Here is a 17,658-nt window from a genome sequence, read left to right as displayed (position 1 = left end):
CTAATTTCTCTGTCCTCTCTAGATTTCCAATAAATTAATTACATGTTATTGCTGCTACTACCACTGTTATTTCTAAGCTATGCCAAGGGAAGACCTGCAGTCAGCAGGTATAATGAGTTGCTTACCCCTCTTACAGTCTAGGACTATGGGTGAAGGGTATTGTGCAGACAAAAAAAAAAAAGAAAAATTACAGTTTAGAAGGTGAGTGAAAGAAAAAGTGAAAAAGGATATAATTTCATTTTAGGAAAAAAATCCTAAATAGCTTGTTATACATTCAGGTCTGCAGTGGGATTAGCAAATACATCTTCAAGGGCTAAAACTTAAATTCTGTTTTCTCAGATGGACAGACAGACTCAGTGGGCTAAAGAGTCCTGGAGCTATACTCTGTGAAGTCCTGCACTATGACATGGGGAGAACATCTCACCACAGTTTCACATCCTAAAAACTATGTGTCACAGTGTGGGAACTTGGGTAGACTGCTGATCAGAATATAGGAAATATCATTAAAAATTATGACCTAGCAACACCATATTGACAACACTGTATCTCAGCTCAGGAGAGATATATCCTTACTGCAAGCAGTTCATTATGGTAAGAGGAATACATGGGTATGGTTCATCTGTGCAATAATGCCAAGAATAAGACTAACGATACCACCATGACCACTACTACTAATCTACTTGAAATCGAGAAAGGGCAGAGAAATCTGGTTGTGAATAGGCCTCTGTGGGTGCTGACAGGGAATGGAATGGGGGTCAGGGCTTGCTTGTGCTGTGCTCAGCCTCTGCCTCCACTGCACACATCAGATATGCATCAGCAAATGTTATAAGGAAAGTTGCTGCAACAGCACCTGAGGCACACAAAGACAGAGGGTGTATTTCTATCAAATGCGGGGTCCTTGATTGCTGAAACAATAAACAGGAAACGAAACTGCTCTCACTTTTTGTATTCGTATCTGACATTCAGTGTGGCAAAATCACAAGTATGTTTTTACTTTGGATTCTACAACTCCCTGCTTAAAGCACAAAGATGCCTTTTCAGTAGCAACATCACAAAAGGACAGATTGTTACTCTTCCCTTTTCCTTTCACTGCTGAGTTATGTATATAATTTTCTGAATAATTATGTGCAAGGTATGCACAGTATGTTCAGGCCATTATGTAAGCTAAGTTGCAGAGAAAGATGCTGTGCCACAAGAGCATGAAGAAGGTGAAAACTGAAAAAGTGGAGAGAAAACTGTCCTATCCATTTTGAGAAACCCTGTTTGAGAGCATAAACATGGCACTGAACAGAGCTAAATGTGGGGGAAAATGTCTAAACAGCACAGATTAGGTTGAACAGTCCTCAAAAGAAAGGAAAACCACGTTATCTTAAGTTGCTTGATACTGAACTCCAAAATAGACCACACACAGGGTTTCAGTGGGACCCTTAGGTCTTAGTTTCAAAGCAAGGAGCTTTTCACATGGTCTGATGACTTGCTGCTGCTGCAGCCCGGTGTGGGAGAGTATGAGGAGAGAGAGAGAGAGGATGCTCATACTCCCAGAGTGACCTGAGTCTAATTTGCTTATGTGATATGAGACACATCTTCCTGTGTAGTTCAGAGATTAAGCTGCACACAGCCATCTGAAAAGGGGGCAGGTATAACACTGATTAGCCTCTGGTTTGAACACATAAAGCAGTGCTGAAGAAGGCTCAGAGAAGGGTGACAGGGGCGGGTAAAGGTATGGGGCAGATTTAGCACCTTTGGTTTGACTGACCAGGTACAGTCACATTTATTTCCTGGTCTACTGAAGTTCTTGAGGCTGCAAGACTGGACAGGTTTACTTTGTGAAGAAACTAGAACATATCTATTTTTTTTCTCCCCCCAAAAATACGGGTTTGATAATACCAGGCTAGTCTATTGCCCAGAACTGAGGAAACTCACATGTGATATGTAAGATTCTGACTCTTGACTTGAAGAATGTATTGGACTCAAGAGTCAGCATGCACAACCCTGCCACAGCCTAATACCTAATCAGAGTCCAAACCCAAAAATAACCACCATGTCTGTGTTGAGAGATCTTTGTACAACTCCAGTGAGAGAAATTTTCTGTCTTCAATACTTCTAAAAATAAAAAATCTTTCAGGAAAAATATCTGCTCTCAATTTGACATGTACCAAATAACAAGGAATACACATAAATGTTCCCATTGATTAATCGTCTCCATCATTAAAATCTGATGACCGGTCTCAAAAAGTCTTCTCAGTCCAACCTCTTTTGAATTAAACAGGTTCTCCAAATGGACATTTGCTGGTAAAGATGTGTGCAATGAGGAATTTCCAGTCATCTCTGGTCCAATCATTCCCTTGTTCCTTTTGTAGTTTCTACTGCCTTGCAGCTAAATCTCTGACCTTCATTCCTTCTCCTTTTGCATTATGCTGTCAACTCCCAAGTTATCCAGTTCCTTGAAGGATAGCAGCAAATGCCACAAATGCCTGCCTCTGCAGTCACCTTTTTTCTCTTTTGCACCTGCAGCTTCTTGGTGCAGGGGTAAGAGGAACACAGATTTTATCCAGGCAAATTTCAGCTGGAGGATGCCTTTTAGCAGATCAAATGCCACCCAGAAGATCTCCCACTGTGTCCTTAAAACACCTAGTCTGGCTTTTCAGGATTTGCCTGTTGTTGCCAGTGCTACCTCATTACCATGCCTTTTGGCAACCACACACTTGTAGTACTTGTGGCAGAACATTTTCCAGTGATTCATTTCAATAATGGGACCATTTCAAGACAGTCACTGAGGCTGAATCACCATCGACAGAATTGAAAACTACGTTCAGTTTGCAAATATCTATATTGTCCTGCCTTCTGCCTGGAGCAGGTAAAGAAGACAATGGACCTGAAAACATCCACTGCTTTCCTGCATTCCACTTTTAAAATGCTGCATTTGGGAGAGAAAAAAGAATGCTGGAATGCTGGCAGAGTTTCTTGCTCCATGAAGTAGAAATTCCACATACATTTAGTTCATGACTTTCCTGTGCTGGCACAGAAGAAGCCAAAATAATCTCTGCTTAATTACATTTCTGTGTGTTCCCTATGAGAGCATCTGGGGATGATCTCATAATGTAGATGGACGTGTCTTGCTCAGCGTCTCAGTGGGAAATCACACCTGAAATCTGTAAGCATAGCAGGAGTGCTGTCAGCCATTCTTCATTGCCATCTGCAACACAACTATACTAGATCCCCAGTGTACGATGAGAGGTCCAAATAATTCCAGGTACATAATTTTTCACATATGATTACAGAAGAAGCCCCATAACACTGAAGTGTTTTCCTGTGCATGGTCATGGGAGAGGTCCACATGAATTTCTTATATTTTGTTTATATGACGTTCCAGTTGTAATCACTTTCTGTCTCACTTTCCACTTTTTCTGTGTATTATGTGCAGGGTTGTAAGGTTAAAAGTCCCTCATGTTTCATCACAAAAATGGCTACATTTCAGTAATAAGAGAAATTGTTTTCATGTGCATTTGTCCCTCCAGGGTTAACTGCCAAACACTAAAGATAAAACCTATATACACTGTTTACACAAAAGAAAAGGACTCTGGGTGAGGAAAGTCTGACCTTTGTAAAGGTCCTAAAGAGACATTTATGTGTTCAGTAGGATTTTTCAAAAGCAGTGACCTATCTCACTTTCACCTATCCACTTGTTTAGGCAACTAAACGGTTTGTAAAAACGTAGAAGGTGACAGGCAGACGTGGAAAAAAACCCCAATAAAATCTGATTTCCAAGATATTTTGCTATGCATTACTTTAATCAAATGAACTAAATGGCACTATGGGTTCTTTTACGTCCTTCTACTAGGAAAGATAATTTTCAGATACTAATCGAATATCCACTGTGAATGGCTAGATAGATCAGTATATTCCTATTTTGGCAGCTCCAGGTAGTACAAAGATTGCCCTCTTTCACTGTGCAAATATTATTTATGTTACTGTTTAACTTTTTTTTCTATTATTTACACCAATTGCCTCTAAAAGCATCAGAGTACAATGTATATTTACACAATGTATAGAATGTCACTTCAAGTCAAGAAAGGTGAAGACTTCCCCAACAAAACTTTTTATTTTCCCTTTTACTAGCTTACCTTATACACTCCACTGATTCTGGTCTTGATTTTAGATCCTGGTCTTTAGCAGCCACTCCGAAGTGAATGGGGAACAATCCTCCGAGAATAATGTCTCCCTTCTTCTGTGCCCGTTGGTTTGGCCCATAGGCAGCAGTGTTCCAGGTAAATAGCAAAAGAATCAAGCAGCAGCTATATAAAGTCATTGTTCCTCTTTTCACCAGGGAGTTACAGGATGCAAAATCGGTAAAGATGATGTAAGAAAGCAGATGTCGTAATGTCTAAGCTTTTTCTTTCCTTAATACAGCACAGAGAGGATTTGGGGCACATGTTTGCAGGGAGATAAGCAACAAGGTGGGAACCACAGTGCTGGTGTTTCTCCCTCTGTCTTCTCCATTGCAAAACAACTATTCAGCAGTCCTTCTTTCTTCATAATCAAAGCATTACGGAGAGCCCATCTCTGAGAACTGCAAAAGAAAGACTTGAAAAGTGATCCCAACTACACACCAGTGCTCCACATCGCCACGATGGTCCTGCTTTGTCAAATCACCCCCTCAGTATGTCCCCGAAGCTGGCCCCACTCAACAACCCACCTGGGACACCTTACAACCTAGACAAAGCCAGGCACTCCCGTGACACCAGCCACACCTCCTCAAACAATGTCAGCTGCCTGATTTTCTGTCACATATGTAAGGCGGCCTAAATCTTCTGGTGTGACTGGTCACAGGAGATGCTGTAAAACCTATGATGAGGCATCCATGAGCAGAGCACACTGTGAGACCTGGATGGGCAAGTGGGAAATAAGGAAGCGTCAAATGCAGTAAGAATCAAACCTTTCTCTGAAACAAATAACTGATAATCTTTTGGTGTTGGTTCATCCCCTCCTTTCCAAACATCGTTCTTAACTCTCTGGTTTGAACTTATTGTTGCTAAAAATGAAACCAAGTCACAAGAAAGAGTTCTTTCACATTGAAAAGGAGAATGACTTTCAGGGAATCATTTGAAACCAAGATATTTCTCCATAATGAATCATGAAGGCTTGAAAAGTTCGGTAATCATATCGTTGAAAGCTTAGCTACAGAAGCCTTTCAGCTCTGCTTCCTGGGGATGAGAAATATTGCAGCTTCTCCATGCTCAAGCACGTCTACAGGCTTCCCAAATGAAGAACTAACTTAATTATGGTATATGAAAATGACTACAGCTCTGGGGGAGGAGGTAGAACAAAAAATTCATGAATAGCTCTTCAGCCTATTTGGAATAGGTCTAAAAGCTAGTAATAAAAATCTGAAGTTAGTCAAATTCAAAGTAGAAGCTAGGCATACATTGTTAATCCTGAGGACAGTTAATTGCTGAAAGAAGTCATCAAGCACTTCTTCATTGCTGAGAATCTTTTTATAAGAATGCCTTATTATGCATTAAATGCATATTTGATCCTCACCTAGCTAAAAAAAAAAGAGCTACTGCAGGGAAAAACTGTGATCATGGGACGACTTCTAGTAGCCAGTCTTAATGATGGTGCATGCTGTATGACCACCAAGCACTTGGAACTATTTCATATATTTTTGTTATAATGAAGGTCAGATGCAGCAGTCAACGAGAGAAGAGAGACAAAGCTCACATCGTTCTCACACCTCTGTGGTCAACGCACCTAGACAACTGGGCAGACACTGCAATTCTTTGTGACGGGTCCACTCTAAACTATTCTTTGGTCTTGGCTTGAACAAGTGCATTTTTACTGGCAAGAGCAATCAAATCTTTGTCTAGATATCAAAATAGCTCTAGGTATTGGCATGTGGCCCTTTGACAGCTGGATGACAGAACTTTAACCAGAACCAGGATTAGGAGGTGACAGAGCAGTGCAACAGGTGAGTGTCCCCAAGCATTTGGGTTCACAGAACCACAGAATATTCTAAGTTGGAAGAGACTCACAAGGATCATCTAGTCCAGTTCTTAAGTGAATGGCCTGCACAGGGATCAAACCCTCAGCCTTGGTGTCATTAGCACCATGCTCTACATGCTCTAACCAGTTGAGCTAATCTCATTTTTCCTGGCACATAAAACAGTGATTTTGGCTTCTTCAGTGCCAAACAGATTGAAGAACAAAACACTTTTCCATGTTTCAGTCAGGGAAAGGTCATCTTTATCCCACCACTTACGGTGTCAGAAAAGATATAAACAGTAGTAAAGTGCCAATACAGTGCACTGAGGTGAGGACCAGCACAGGCAGGGCCAGCATTTAGAGGCGAGATGTTTGAAACAGGGAGAATAATTTCTGAAGAGACACTGCAAAGTGATGGGATGGTCTGACTAATGCTGTTTAGCCCAGTTCATCCTCTCCCCTGACTCCCTTCCAGATGGCAAAGAGACCTGGGGGACTGCATGCTCCTTCAGGCGCAGAGATGGAGTCAGCCAGCAACGAGGTCCCCTGAGCCTGGGCAAGGAACGTGCATAGGACTTAACCAAGGTGGGACAGGGTCAGTGACTTCCCCATCTACTGCAGGAAGACAGTGAGCCTGAGACCACAGCCTGATGATTTACTACTCTATTTTTCTGCTTTTCCTTTAATAAGCCTTTTTTTTTTACCTTTGGAGTTATGTGCTTATGGAAAAGGAAACAAGATAGACAATGTAATTTAGTTTGCTGGGATGCTATGGAGGGGTTTGGGCTGATGCTACTGAATATTTAGGAACAACTCTTCCACACCAGAGAGTACATAGCAGAAGTATTAAATGTAGAAAAAAATAAATTCACATTCTTATTCCTCTTTTCTCACAGTAGACAAACTCAAAAGACCTAAACTGGTAAAATACAGTTAATTTTAAAACAGTATTTACAGCACTTAGTAGTCCAAGATGTCATTCAAGAGCACGACAATGGAATAGACAATGAAAACAAAGTCATTCATGGTATAGGGTAATACTTGGTGTCCCCCTGGATAATTTGCAACTAGTTGTTCTCAGGGACAGGATATAGAACTGAAATAACACCAGAAATGCTGTCTGGGAACAAGACGGGCTGTGTATATATAAAGAATATCCCTGAGGCAGCAAATTAAGGGATAAATATCCAAATATGCACTGGCACAAAATGATACCCAGAAAAAGCAAAACTAAGTATATGCTTCCCTCCTCATAAATCTCAGTGTCAAAATTTACAACTCTCCATACCTAAATATCAGCTATAGCTGGAAAACCAAACTCATTTACTGGGAGACACGGGTCTCCCAGCTGCTTTCAAGTGCTCTCCATGCCTGAGGATGACTGTATTTGAAAATACTTATTTCCCAATGAACAGTAGCAAGCTTGCTGCCAGATAATATCCTCTAGTATCAACTTCTGTTGTGGCAAATTTTCCTTCGGTTCTCTTTTCTTTAATTAGATTAAGATCATGAGCCTCTTCATTACTAAAGGAAAGCATTATAGAGCCAGTGATTGAATTACCTGCTAGTGCATGACTCCAGACATAAAACTTAGCAAACTACAGGTGGAAATGGTACTACTAATAGAAAAAATTACTGTGGTCCTGCAGTTTTCAGCTAATAAATAAAAGAAGATTAAATTAACAAGCAACTGAATTAAGATGGAAGGTTGGGATCCATTGCTATTTTTTCCTTTGCAAATGTTCTTACATGTAAAACATTATTTAGTATTAGCACTTAAGTTTTTTGCTTATAAGCTCTTCAGTGCAGAACACCTTTTCCCTGTACATATATTCAGCAAATGCAATTCCATAATATTACTTATGGAAGAAAAATATTAAAAATGAGTAGTCATTTTCATATTTTTTGACACAGCCATATTTTTAATCCCCCTTCCCTTTTAAAAATAATCTTCAATATTTTTTCCACTCTTGTTTGTTAACTACCAGACATCTTGATTCTGAACTCTCTTGGAAGTGGAAGTAGCAGCTATCTCACCTAAGGTTCAGTGGAGGAACTGAAAGTGGTTCCAGGAACAGGTGAGAGAGACATCAGGTGACTGTTGTCATGGCAGAAACAGCTGAGGTGGAGAGAGATGGTACCCAGGGTACAGTTGTGGGTATTTGAAAAGGTCACAGCAATTGGTACCATTTTGCTAGTTGAATGAATGTTTTAGTTGTCAGACTAAATCATGCAGAAAACCCAGAAATGTTCAATAAATCTTTATTCTTTGGGTGAAAAGAACTGAATGGCACACTCATAGCATATATTACATATGAAGTGCTTATCAATCAAACAGTAACTAACCACAATCTACAAACAGCAGCTGCTCAAGTACCTACAGTAGCTGAGTTGGAAAGGATCTCAAGGGATCATGCAGCTGCCCCTTAGCCCAAGAAGGGCTCAACAATAGTAGTGCAATTCCTGGCATATTTTCTCTAAAACTTTTTGAGGAAGAAGACCTGTCAGACATCCAGGGCAGCCTACTCCAAAGCTTCTCTACTCTTACCAAAGCAAATGTTTTCTCAAGTCTAACTTGAACGTTTCTTTTGTTATAGCTTAAGCCTGTCTTCTGCCATTTATTGCATGCAGGCCAGTGCCTCCCTGCTCATATTCACCTTATTTGGGATTTGAATTCACCTCCCCCTTTTCTCTTCTTTTTTCAGACAAAGCAAATTAAATTAATTTAATTTTTTTTCCATAAAGATTCTTTCCTGAGCTCAGATTATTCCTGTTTCAGTCCTCTGGCCTCTCTCCAGCATGTCTCCACATTTAGTGCAGACCAGTGCCCAGAAATGGACACAGTGTCCTTGTTTGGCCCTTACAAGTGCTGAGAAAAATAGTAGAATTACTTCGCGTGTCTTGCATGCTATGGCCCTGTTTATACATCTCAGCATGGCATTTGTCTTTTTTGGAACAGCATGATATTGTTAACTTATGGTAGATCATTAGCTGAACACAAAGCAAAGTTCAGCATGTTTATATCCATGAAGCCATGAAACCTCAGAAGAAATTGTCATTTTCCAAAAGCTTTTCCCTCACATTCAGTTCAAAGGTAGAATCTGCTAACCTTCATCTGATCATCCTGGTTACCAACAAGGAACCAGCATGCACAAGCTCAGCTGAGACTCTCAGGCTTTCATGACCTTTTTATAGCAGAAAACTAGGGGAGATTCCTGATCATGCCCATGGCAAAAGGATTGTCCCAGATCCAAAAAGAGCAGGTTTGTCCCACCTCTGGGAGGCCTAGATGTCCCATGGCCAGAACAGTCTGCTTGTGAGGTTGCACCCAGAGCTGGGTGATTTGGAGGAGCCAAGCTGCTCAACCACCCCTTGGGGCCTGCTGGGCACAAAGAAAAAGCTTATGAGAACTCCAGCTGCACGTCCACAAAGCACTGCTCCACCAGGAGACTCGCATAGAGCTTCTTTGTTTTGATAAACCACCGTTTTCTGATGAAATGCTGCTTTGTCAGAAAATGCTCAAGCACACTTTTCAGCTTTTGATTGTTGAAGTTTCAAAGTTTCTATAACTTTCCAGCAAAGCTCAGTCAGGGGCTGTGGAATCTGATAAAATAAATTACTGGCTGGAGAGTTATACCTTGTGTAATGCAGGTGCCAGAGCAATTCATTAGCTTTTTTGTGGCTTTTAAATCTGAGAATCATTAAGCCTCACTTTAATGAAGAGTTGTAGTTTGCTACAGTGACAGAAACTCTTCAGCAGATATCCTGCTGTACCTTGAAATTCTTTCATTAATTCAAGGTGTATGGTTAGATCACGGTAAGGTTGGAGCCATGAGCAACATACCTCTCCTCGACAGACAAGGAAGAGGTTCAAGTAGAACAGAAAACAGAGAGGATATACGTCATTAACTTTGTTTCCAATCATCTCATTGCTCAAGATGGCTAGAGAAGGGCGCTTCTCTGGACAATGGACGCAGGATACAAGCCTTCACAGTTCCAAAAGCAGACCAGACTTCTAGTGCTGAGGTACCATGACAATGTGAGAAAACATAAATTGTTCACAGTTGTCAACAGAGCACGTATTACCTCAGCACCTCTTTGGTCAAAATTAGGGACAAGCACATCGAAGATGCAATGAAAACCAGACTGTTGGTGTGCTCAGATGGAAAAGCTGTGCTTGAGCTTTGTGGAATTAAACTGCTCAATCTTTAAAGGTGGTAAGTATAAACTGAAAATTTACTATGAAGAACTTATTGCCAATGCAGAAAAGCACAATTCTTACACAACACACTGCCCAGAAGAAGGAGATTTTTATCTGGACAAATAGCATGATTTGGAAATGGAATCTCAGCCTTGGAAAAGTTGGGAGAGTTCTGATGGGTATAGAGCAAAATTCAGATGTAGAATAGAGACTCTTCTGAAAACATTACTGATATGCTTGGTTTTGAACTAAATAGACTACAGAAAACCTATGTTAAAAAATGATACATTACAGTCACACCTTGCATTGCAAAAGCTAAGAGGAGGCCAAAACCACAGCATGCACATTGGCCATAGTACTAAAGAAGCTGCTGAAGCTCATAAATAATAAGACCTGGCCAGTTCAAATGAAGAAAGCCATATACTTAGCACTGGGAGGAATAGCCTGTGGAAGGAAAGGTAGGCCTAAGAACATGTTTAGTTTGGTCATGAAAAACCTGAGCACTTGTGATAGAGTAACATTCTCAATTCTCCAAGATAAACTAAATATTAAAAACAATATAGTAAACCAGGCAATTGTAACATTTAATTCTGCTACACCTCATATGCCCCACATTGTTAAGTTTGTCCATGAGTTACCATTTAAGTTTCCAGAATTTTTGTATATTTAACATTATTTTTATGCAGCAGCCACATCTTTAGCTTTCCTTTACTCCTAAGATCATATATTGGTGTCCAAATAATACTGAACCTACTGTGAAAGAGTGTGGAGTCACACCCTGATCTATGTTTAGCACTACAAAATACCACAGTGACAGAAATATGCCTACGATATCACCGCTGATACTCTGCTCAACACAGAAACTTGAGAACAAGGAAGCCTAAACTGTCAGAGGCTGATGTCTGAGATATAACAGTATGGAAAATGGAACCAGGAGTAAAAAAAAAAAAAAGAACGTTATGTTTCAAGGAGTTTCAACAAATCTGGCTGTAGCAACAGTAATCAAAAGAGCATCAGCTCCTGGCTCTTGCACAACCGGGTAAAAATCCAAACCTTCCCACAGGCAGCATTCACCATGCATGGATTTAATGTGGGGTTACAAGGCCTCTGATCTCCCTTCCACTTCAGTCCTGGCTCATAAAGTGCGCCCAATCCCATGCCAAGCAATATAGCTATGATTGCATGGTTTTTTTAGCAACTGCCTTTCTATCAGGCTTTGGGGTTCACATAACACTTTTCAGGTAACTTGCATCAGTGTCATGTTCAACATCCCTATTCAGTGTGATTTGGGTCCTGCAATGTGATATCCCTTTGTGGAAAGAATTCTGTGTTTACTGATGGTGGGAAGGAAAAAACCAGAAGTGGTAATAGAAAATACCTTAGAGACTCATCGAAGGCACTCAGCAAACACCATCAGCAAACGCAGAGCTGTAAGTGGTTTTTAAGTGCTTGGTGGAAATCTATGTGGAGGGTGACCTATGTCTTTGGAGTAATTTCTACACAGATGTGGCTGTAAGGGAGCCTGAGAAGCAGCTCCAGGGACCTTATAGGCAAGACTGGTTTTGTTCTTCTGAAGGGTGTTTTCTGCAATAAGAGTTAAGGCTCATTGCTGTAAGATATATCACAAACATCTGAAACAAATACTGGAAGGGAATAAGACAATTCTGCAACTTCTCATCTTTCCACTCCTGTGTCTTCTTCAGTACAAGCGCAGTAAAAGTACACGCATGAGTGCACACATAAGAGGGAGCACTGAAATGCATTCAAGGCACCCTACTAAGCAAAGCATTCTGCTCCATCCCCAGTGCTGACAAGGAAATGATTTTATAAGAAACAACATGTGATGAATGCATCAGATTGCTTAATGAACTGCTAAGAAATGCTGAGGAGCTTCAGCACCAAGCAGGAGCCATGCAGAACAGCAGGGCTTGGTGGGATTTCCAAGTCCTAGGAAGTTCCAGAGTCACAGTAGCCCATTTGCAGCCTTCTGGGAAGCTGCCTTAAACCCACTAGTTATTGATTATGCTAATTTATGCTGAGAGCTGCATCAGACCCTTGGGCAATCTCAGATTTAGAGACTACAGCTACCAGGGAATCCATCTTGTCTACATCTTAGAGCTGTCCTGTTTTGCCTCTCTGCATTCCAGATTCTGACCTGCTCTTGTTGTGCCATGGTTTACCAACTTGGTTGTTTCCTACGCCTCCTGTTAAAAGCATATCATCTTATCTGTTATTTAAAGGGGACGAAAAGATGCCTTGGACATAACACCAGTCTAAGGCTTCTTGGTAGTTTCAATGGTTTTGTCTTCATGTATGGGGAAGCTTAAGGGAGACCCTTAAAATCTGCAATAAAATAGGAAGCGAAATACTTTGCTAAGGTAACATTTTTTATTAAATCAGTTTCTCTAACTTCCCTTGTTTCTAAAGAAAGCCTTACCCACCACATTAATAAGTATACATTCCAGTGACAGTTGTTTTACCCCACTCCGTATTTTTGGGATGTGGCTAGATGCTCCTGGACAGATGGAGAAAGAAAGCCTGGGGGATGCTCTGATGCTCTGCAGAATGAAGACACTTTTTACCCTTGTGGTATGGTGCATATGGCACTGGGATGTGGTTTGCAAAATTTGAGTTGTTCAGACTTTTGCCTGCAGGTGAAACAGCCGTGCATTCAACCTGTGTGCCTCTCAGGGTACCTTACATTCCTGCACATTATATATACATTCCTGCATCTCAAGCAAGCCTTTCCTGTACATTAAACACAGAAGCTTTGCCAGCAAGTGTCACTCGACTAAGAATTGCTCTTAATTCTTAATTTGCAGAATTAATATCTTTTCTGGGTCTGCCCTTAGGAGGTACAGAAGTGCTAATGGGTGCTGTGTTCACAACCCACAGAAGTGAAGTCCACCACTGCTCTACAGAATGAACCTGCACAGGTAACCGGGAAGTTTCTTCATCCTTCCCAGCTCCTAATCTATCTTATTCCTCTCTTACAAGAAACATCTCTGGAACGACAAGAGGACTCAATCCCCCTAGCAAAGTCCTTCTTCCTCGCTCAGCATGCCCATAAAACAATATGACTGTGTTACACTCTTTGCATCAGGCCACTTCTTTTAAGATAAGCTTTTCTAAAAGCAAGTGAGAAGAGGCTTCAGCTCAATTCTGTAATATTAATAAATGCCAATCAAAGAACACAATTTATGAAACTGTGTTGCTCTAGTCTGTCTTGGAAAGAATATGGAGCAACTATCCTAGTTATCAATTCCTGGATGCTTTATATCATACACTTCCCTTTAATTTGTGTTTCTCATTCTTCTGTTTAGAAAATAACAGGTTAGAAGGTCTGGACACTGGGGGAAGCCATTTTGAGCTGTTTTTTTCTCTGCTACATCGTGAGACAGAAAAGAATAGAGAAGTGGTGGGAGAAATGCCAAAGCAATCAGTCATTTGTAAGTAGCTAAAATTACACAATTTAGTGCAGTGTTATTCAAAAGAGATGTCACACTTTTTGATTGGCCAGCATTAGATCTGCTGGTTAGCAAGCTGAAAGATCAGGGGACATGAAATAACAGAATAAGAACACTAGAATAAGGCAAAGCATAATTATCTTTTTGTATTTCTCTGAACTAATCAACCAACTTTTGATCATTCCTTTACAAATTAGCAGGAGCAATTAAGTTCAGATCATGTAAATAAACATGAGAAGAAGAATCTGCTTTGTATCAGCAAAATTCTTCTTTCCAAAACCTTCTGCAATGCATCAATATTAGGTGCAAGCCACTAAATCTGTCTGTTAAGGGCAGCTTTTAAATAAACTAGGATAATATATTTCTGATTATCACTGGATATGGTTTTTTGAAAGTGATGTTCTCCCACATCCATGTCAACAGATGTCAAACTGAGTATCAGCTGAATCAAGGCTGATTCAGGCTCTTTAGGATAAAAATAAATACAGATCTTAGAGCTGCACATTTTTTCAAATCAGACTTTATCAGGTTGCTTACAAGGGAAAAACATATTTTGCTTAGTAATTTCTTTTCATTATATTTGATTTCTTTTTTAAAAATCTCTGCATCTGAAGCAAAATGCTTTATTTGGTCCTTTTTTTTCCTCCTGCAGAATCCTCAGTGAACCAAACAATAAGGACTACTGTAATTCCAAGCCAGTTTCAACATAAATCTATTTCAGAAAAAACACTTACGTACGTGCTCAACTTTAGTGAGACTTGACTTTAATGAAATTTAGTAGATTCTAAAAGCTTAGCATGTTCTTTAGTGGTGTGCCATATCAGAGACTAAAGTAGCCCCTGGCTGGCTGCTCCATTCTCATTTATACTATTATTAAAAACAAATAAACACTGTCTTTGTGTTGGATGGTTTCTTTTTACATTGAGTCCAGCAGGATTTATTAGTAAATTCTTATGGAATTTTTGTCGTCTTTTTTTTCTATCTTTTCTCTTATGTTTCTAGTTCTCTGCTGGCCCAGGATGACTTTCCTTTTTCTTTCTTCCCATTTGCCCACTGCTTATTTTCACTTCTATATGATTTTCTGAACAGAATAATTATTGTTCCTTTTCCAGTTTTCTTCTCTCTCTTCCTTTCATTCTAATACCAAAACACTCTTTTCTACTTTTTTATTTATTTTGCCTGTATACTATGTGCAACCTCTTCCTGTTAAAGAAGGCAGGAGGGAAGAGGATCCCCAGGAAAGGAAAAAACAGATTCAGTGTAAAGGGGGTCTCAGAAAGCTCATTATAAATGTTAAATTCTAGCAAGGATAAAAGTTCTGCTGAATACATAAAATCATTAAACATAAATCAGAAGAAGCAGAGGAGAAACTCAAGAGTAGAACTGCAGGCATGAGGGCAGGTGAGTAACTGGCACAGACAGGCACATGCCCCACTCTAGTCCTACAGTGAGAGAAGGCAGGTTTTGCTGACTTTTCCTTGCAGAGCTGGCTTGTGCAAGCATGTCCCACGGGGGCTGGAGCACAGGGAGGAATACAATAGTGTATGGTACACACTGACCCCTGAATGGGAACAGTGACCCTTATCTGCCTATGCAATGTGCTGGAAGATCAATGTGATATGCAAGGACATGTTTATCAGTTATGATTATTTATATTAGTCACCTAAGAAATGCTGTCTGGACCTGTGGGCTGCACTTTCCTGCTGGAGATGTCAGCAAGATGATACCACAGACCCATGACATACAGCCAGAGCTGGCAAGTAGCAATACCAAAGAAGCAGCACACAAGCAGCCAGCATCCCTCGCCCCTATTGCTCCATCTGCCCTCTTCAGGAATGCATCATATTATTTACAAGTTTGTATGAAGCAAAATTGCCATGACAATTTGTAAAAGATGGAGACGACAAGTGTAAACATTTTTTCAATAACCACACTTAGATTCTTTACAGAATCCATCTTGAATCCGTCAGGTGTATGTTTTCTACCCTGTAATGTAGGAGGAGGGTGGAAAATTGCCATTCAGATGCCAGTCAGCAGTTCATTTGGTAAAAGAGCCTGCCTCTAGCAGTAGCCAATGATACCTGCTTAAAAAATGTTGTGCTAGACAATTATAGGGCTAATGTCTTACAAGACACTAGCTAGCACTTGGTTAAAGCCCTAAGGAAAAAATTTTGTGAAAAACAGCCTTAATTTTATAAAAGTCAGCACTAGAATAAAATAATTAACGTCTTAACTTTTTTTCAAATTCATTTCTCTTCACAGCTGAGACTCCAACATTCTCCTTAACAAAATATATATATCCCTGAGTGATATTCCCCTATTGAAAATTCCCCATCACTCTCCTCAGCTGATACAATCACCTAAGATATCACAATCTCACCTGTGATTTTTTATTGCATCCCCACTGGAGGTCATCAGAAGCTTCAAAGAGTCATCAAAATAGATCTCGAACCCTCACCTTAGCTTTTTCCTGCCAACTTTGGCAGCTTAGCTTGAACTGCTGAGACAATGCAATGAACCAAATCAGCTAGACTGGGCATTGAAGAAGACCAGGAGCATGGCTCTTGCTGGGGAGACTGCCCAGCTAAAGAGCATGCTGCTTTAAGAATAAAATCTCAAACCACTACAACTAGATCCAGTGGAACATGTCTAATAATGCTCCAGTGTGGGCTTCTATTGAATACATTTATTTCAGTAGATCTATTGTGCTTTTAAACAGAAAAAGGCTAGGAATTGTATCTTTCTCACTTCTAGGTTCATTTAGCTGGTGAATTCAATATTGCAGCTGATTCTACTAACATATTCTTCAAGAAGTTTCATATGATTTAGCTGGTAATTACTGCTTAGTGAGAGTAAAGACAGCAGAACTGAAGTGCAGGTAGGGACAAGCAAAAGTATTCAGCTTCTAAAATAGTCTGTATTCAGAGCAAAGGACTTCATTCATTCTTTTCATTGTACAAAAATAAAATTCATAAAGTGCACGTGTTAATTTTCTTTCAGCACACAACATCTTATGTTCTTAAAACAGCAAAAGATGGAAAATTACCATCCTTTCTGGCAAAGCTCCTTTCTGAAATAAAGCAGGAGGTCCCCGGGCTTGCCTTTGAGAAGTCTAATTGCTAAGATTTGTGTTCTCCAGTTTTCTAAACAGAGCCTTTTCCCCTTGTGTTAGACATTACGACATAATTTTTTCTAGTTCATAATTTAAAAATGATTGGTGAGGGATACCAGAGGACAGATGACATCCTTCTCTGCATCATTTCTATATCCAGCACAGAGAGTTCCAAGCATCTTGGGAGTAGAAGCAAATACAGGGTTTGTGTCATGGAAAGAGTTGAAGAGCGCCCTGCATTACTGCACAGACTGGAATGGTACTAATGACTTGAAGGCCCGCATCTGGGAAGGGTGCCTGCGTGCTGGATACCAGCTGTCTGCCAGGAGAGCAGGACTGCCCACTACAGACATAGGGGCAGGGAGGGAGCTCTTGACCAGTGAGTTAAAAACTAATATCAGAACCACTGGATATTCACAGTCTTCACAGTCCTTTTTGTCACATTGTCCATGAATCAGAAGACACTGTGGCCACCAGCTTCATCTGTGCAACCCTAAGAAACACAGGCACGGTAACTGACCACAACGTGGCAACCTCTCATTAACACAGTGTTTTTTAAAATACTATTTTTTAACTGACTTCCCCCTCACTCCTTTTTGAAGGTGATCCTTCCGGAACAGAAAAACACTCAGGGTCACACTCCAGTGAGCCCCAGCCACCTTGCCTGCCTGCCAGCTCTGCAGCTACACACGCTTCATCTCCGGGACGACAGTGTGACTTTTGGAGGCTCTATGCCTCATTTAGCCCTGGTAATGGCCTAAATGGGTTGGAAAAATGCAGGAGCAAGAGTGTGATAAAGAAACAGCTCTGCTGTGCTTATTTAAGTAAGTGGAGAAGAGAAGAAGAGAAGAGAAGAGAAGAGAAAGGAAAAAAGAAAAAAAAAAAAAAAAAAAAAA

The 17,658-nt window shown here is 40.4% G+C and overlaps 1 protein-coding gene across 1 annotated transcript in view; it reads right to left on the bottom strand.

The window, feature by feature from the left end:
• The window catches only part of CASR (calcium sensing receptor), a 74,685-nt gene that overhangs the window by 37,507 nt on the left and 19,520 nt on the right, over window positions 1–17,658 (bottom strand). The window contains exon 2 of the mRNA XM_017814624.1: window positions 4,125–4,570. Within this exon, the coding sequence (XP_017670113.1) occupies window positions 4,125–4,309 (185 nt within the window). The 5' untranslated portion in view covers window positions 4,310–4,570. The remainder of the gene's footprint in view (window positions 1–4,124; window positions 4,571–17,658) is intronic.

Source organism: Lepidothrix coronata, unplaced genomic scaffold (assembly GCF_001604755.1).
Source record: "Lepidothrix coronata isolate B3197 unplaced genomic scaffold, Lepidothrix_coronata-1.0 Scaffold46, whole genome shotgun sequence".
In the NCBI taxonomy this organism is placed as follows: Eukaryota; Metazoa; Chordata; class Aves; order Passeriformes; family Pipridae; genus Lepidothrix; species Lepidothrix coronata.
The sequence above is the reverse complement of the archived record's forward strand: the minus strand, read 5'-3'. Positions and strand labels throughout refer to the sequence as shown.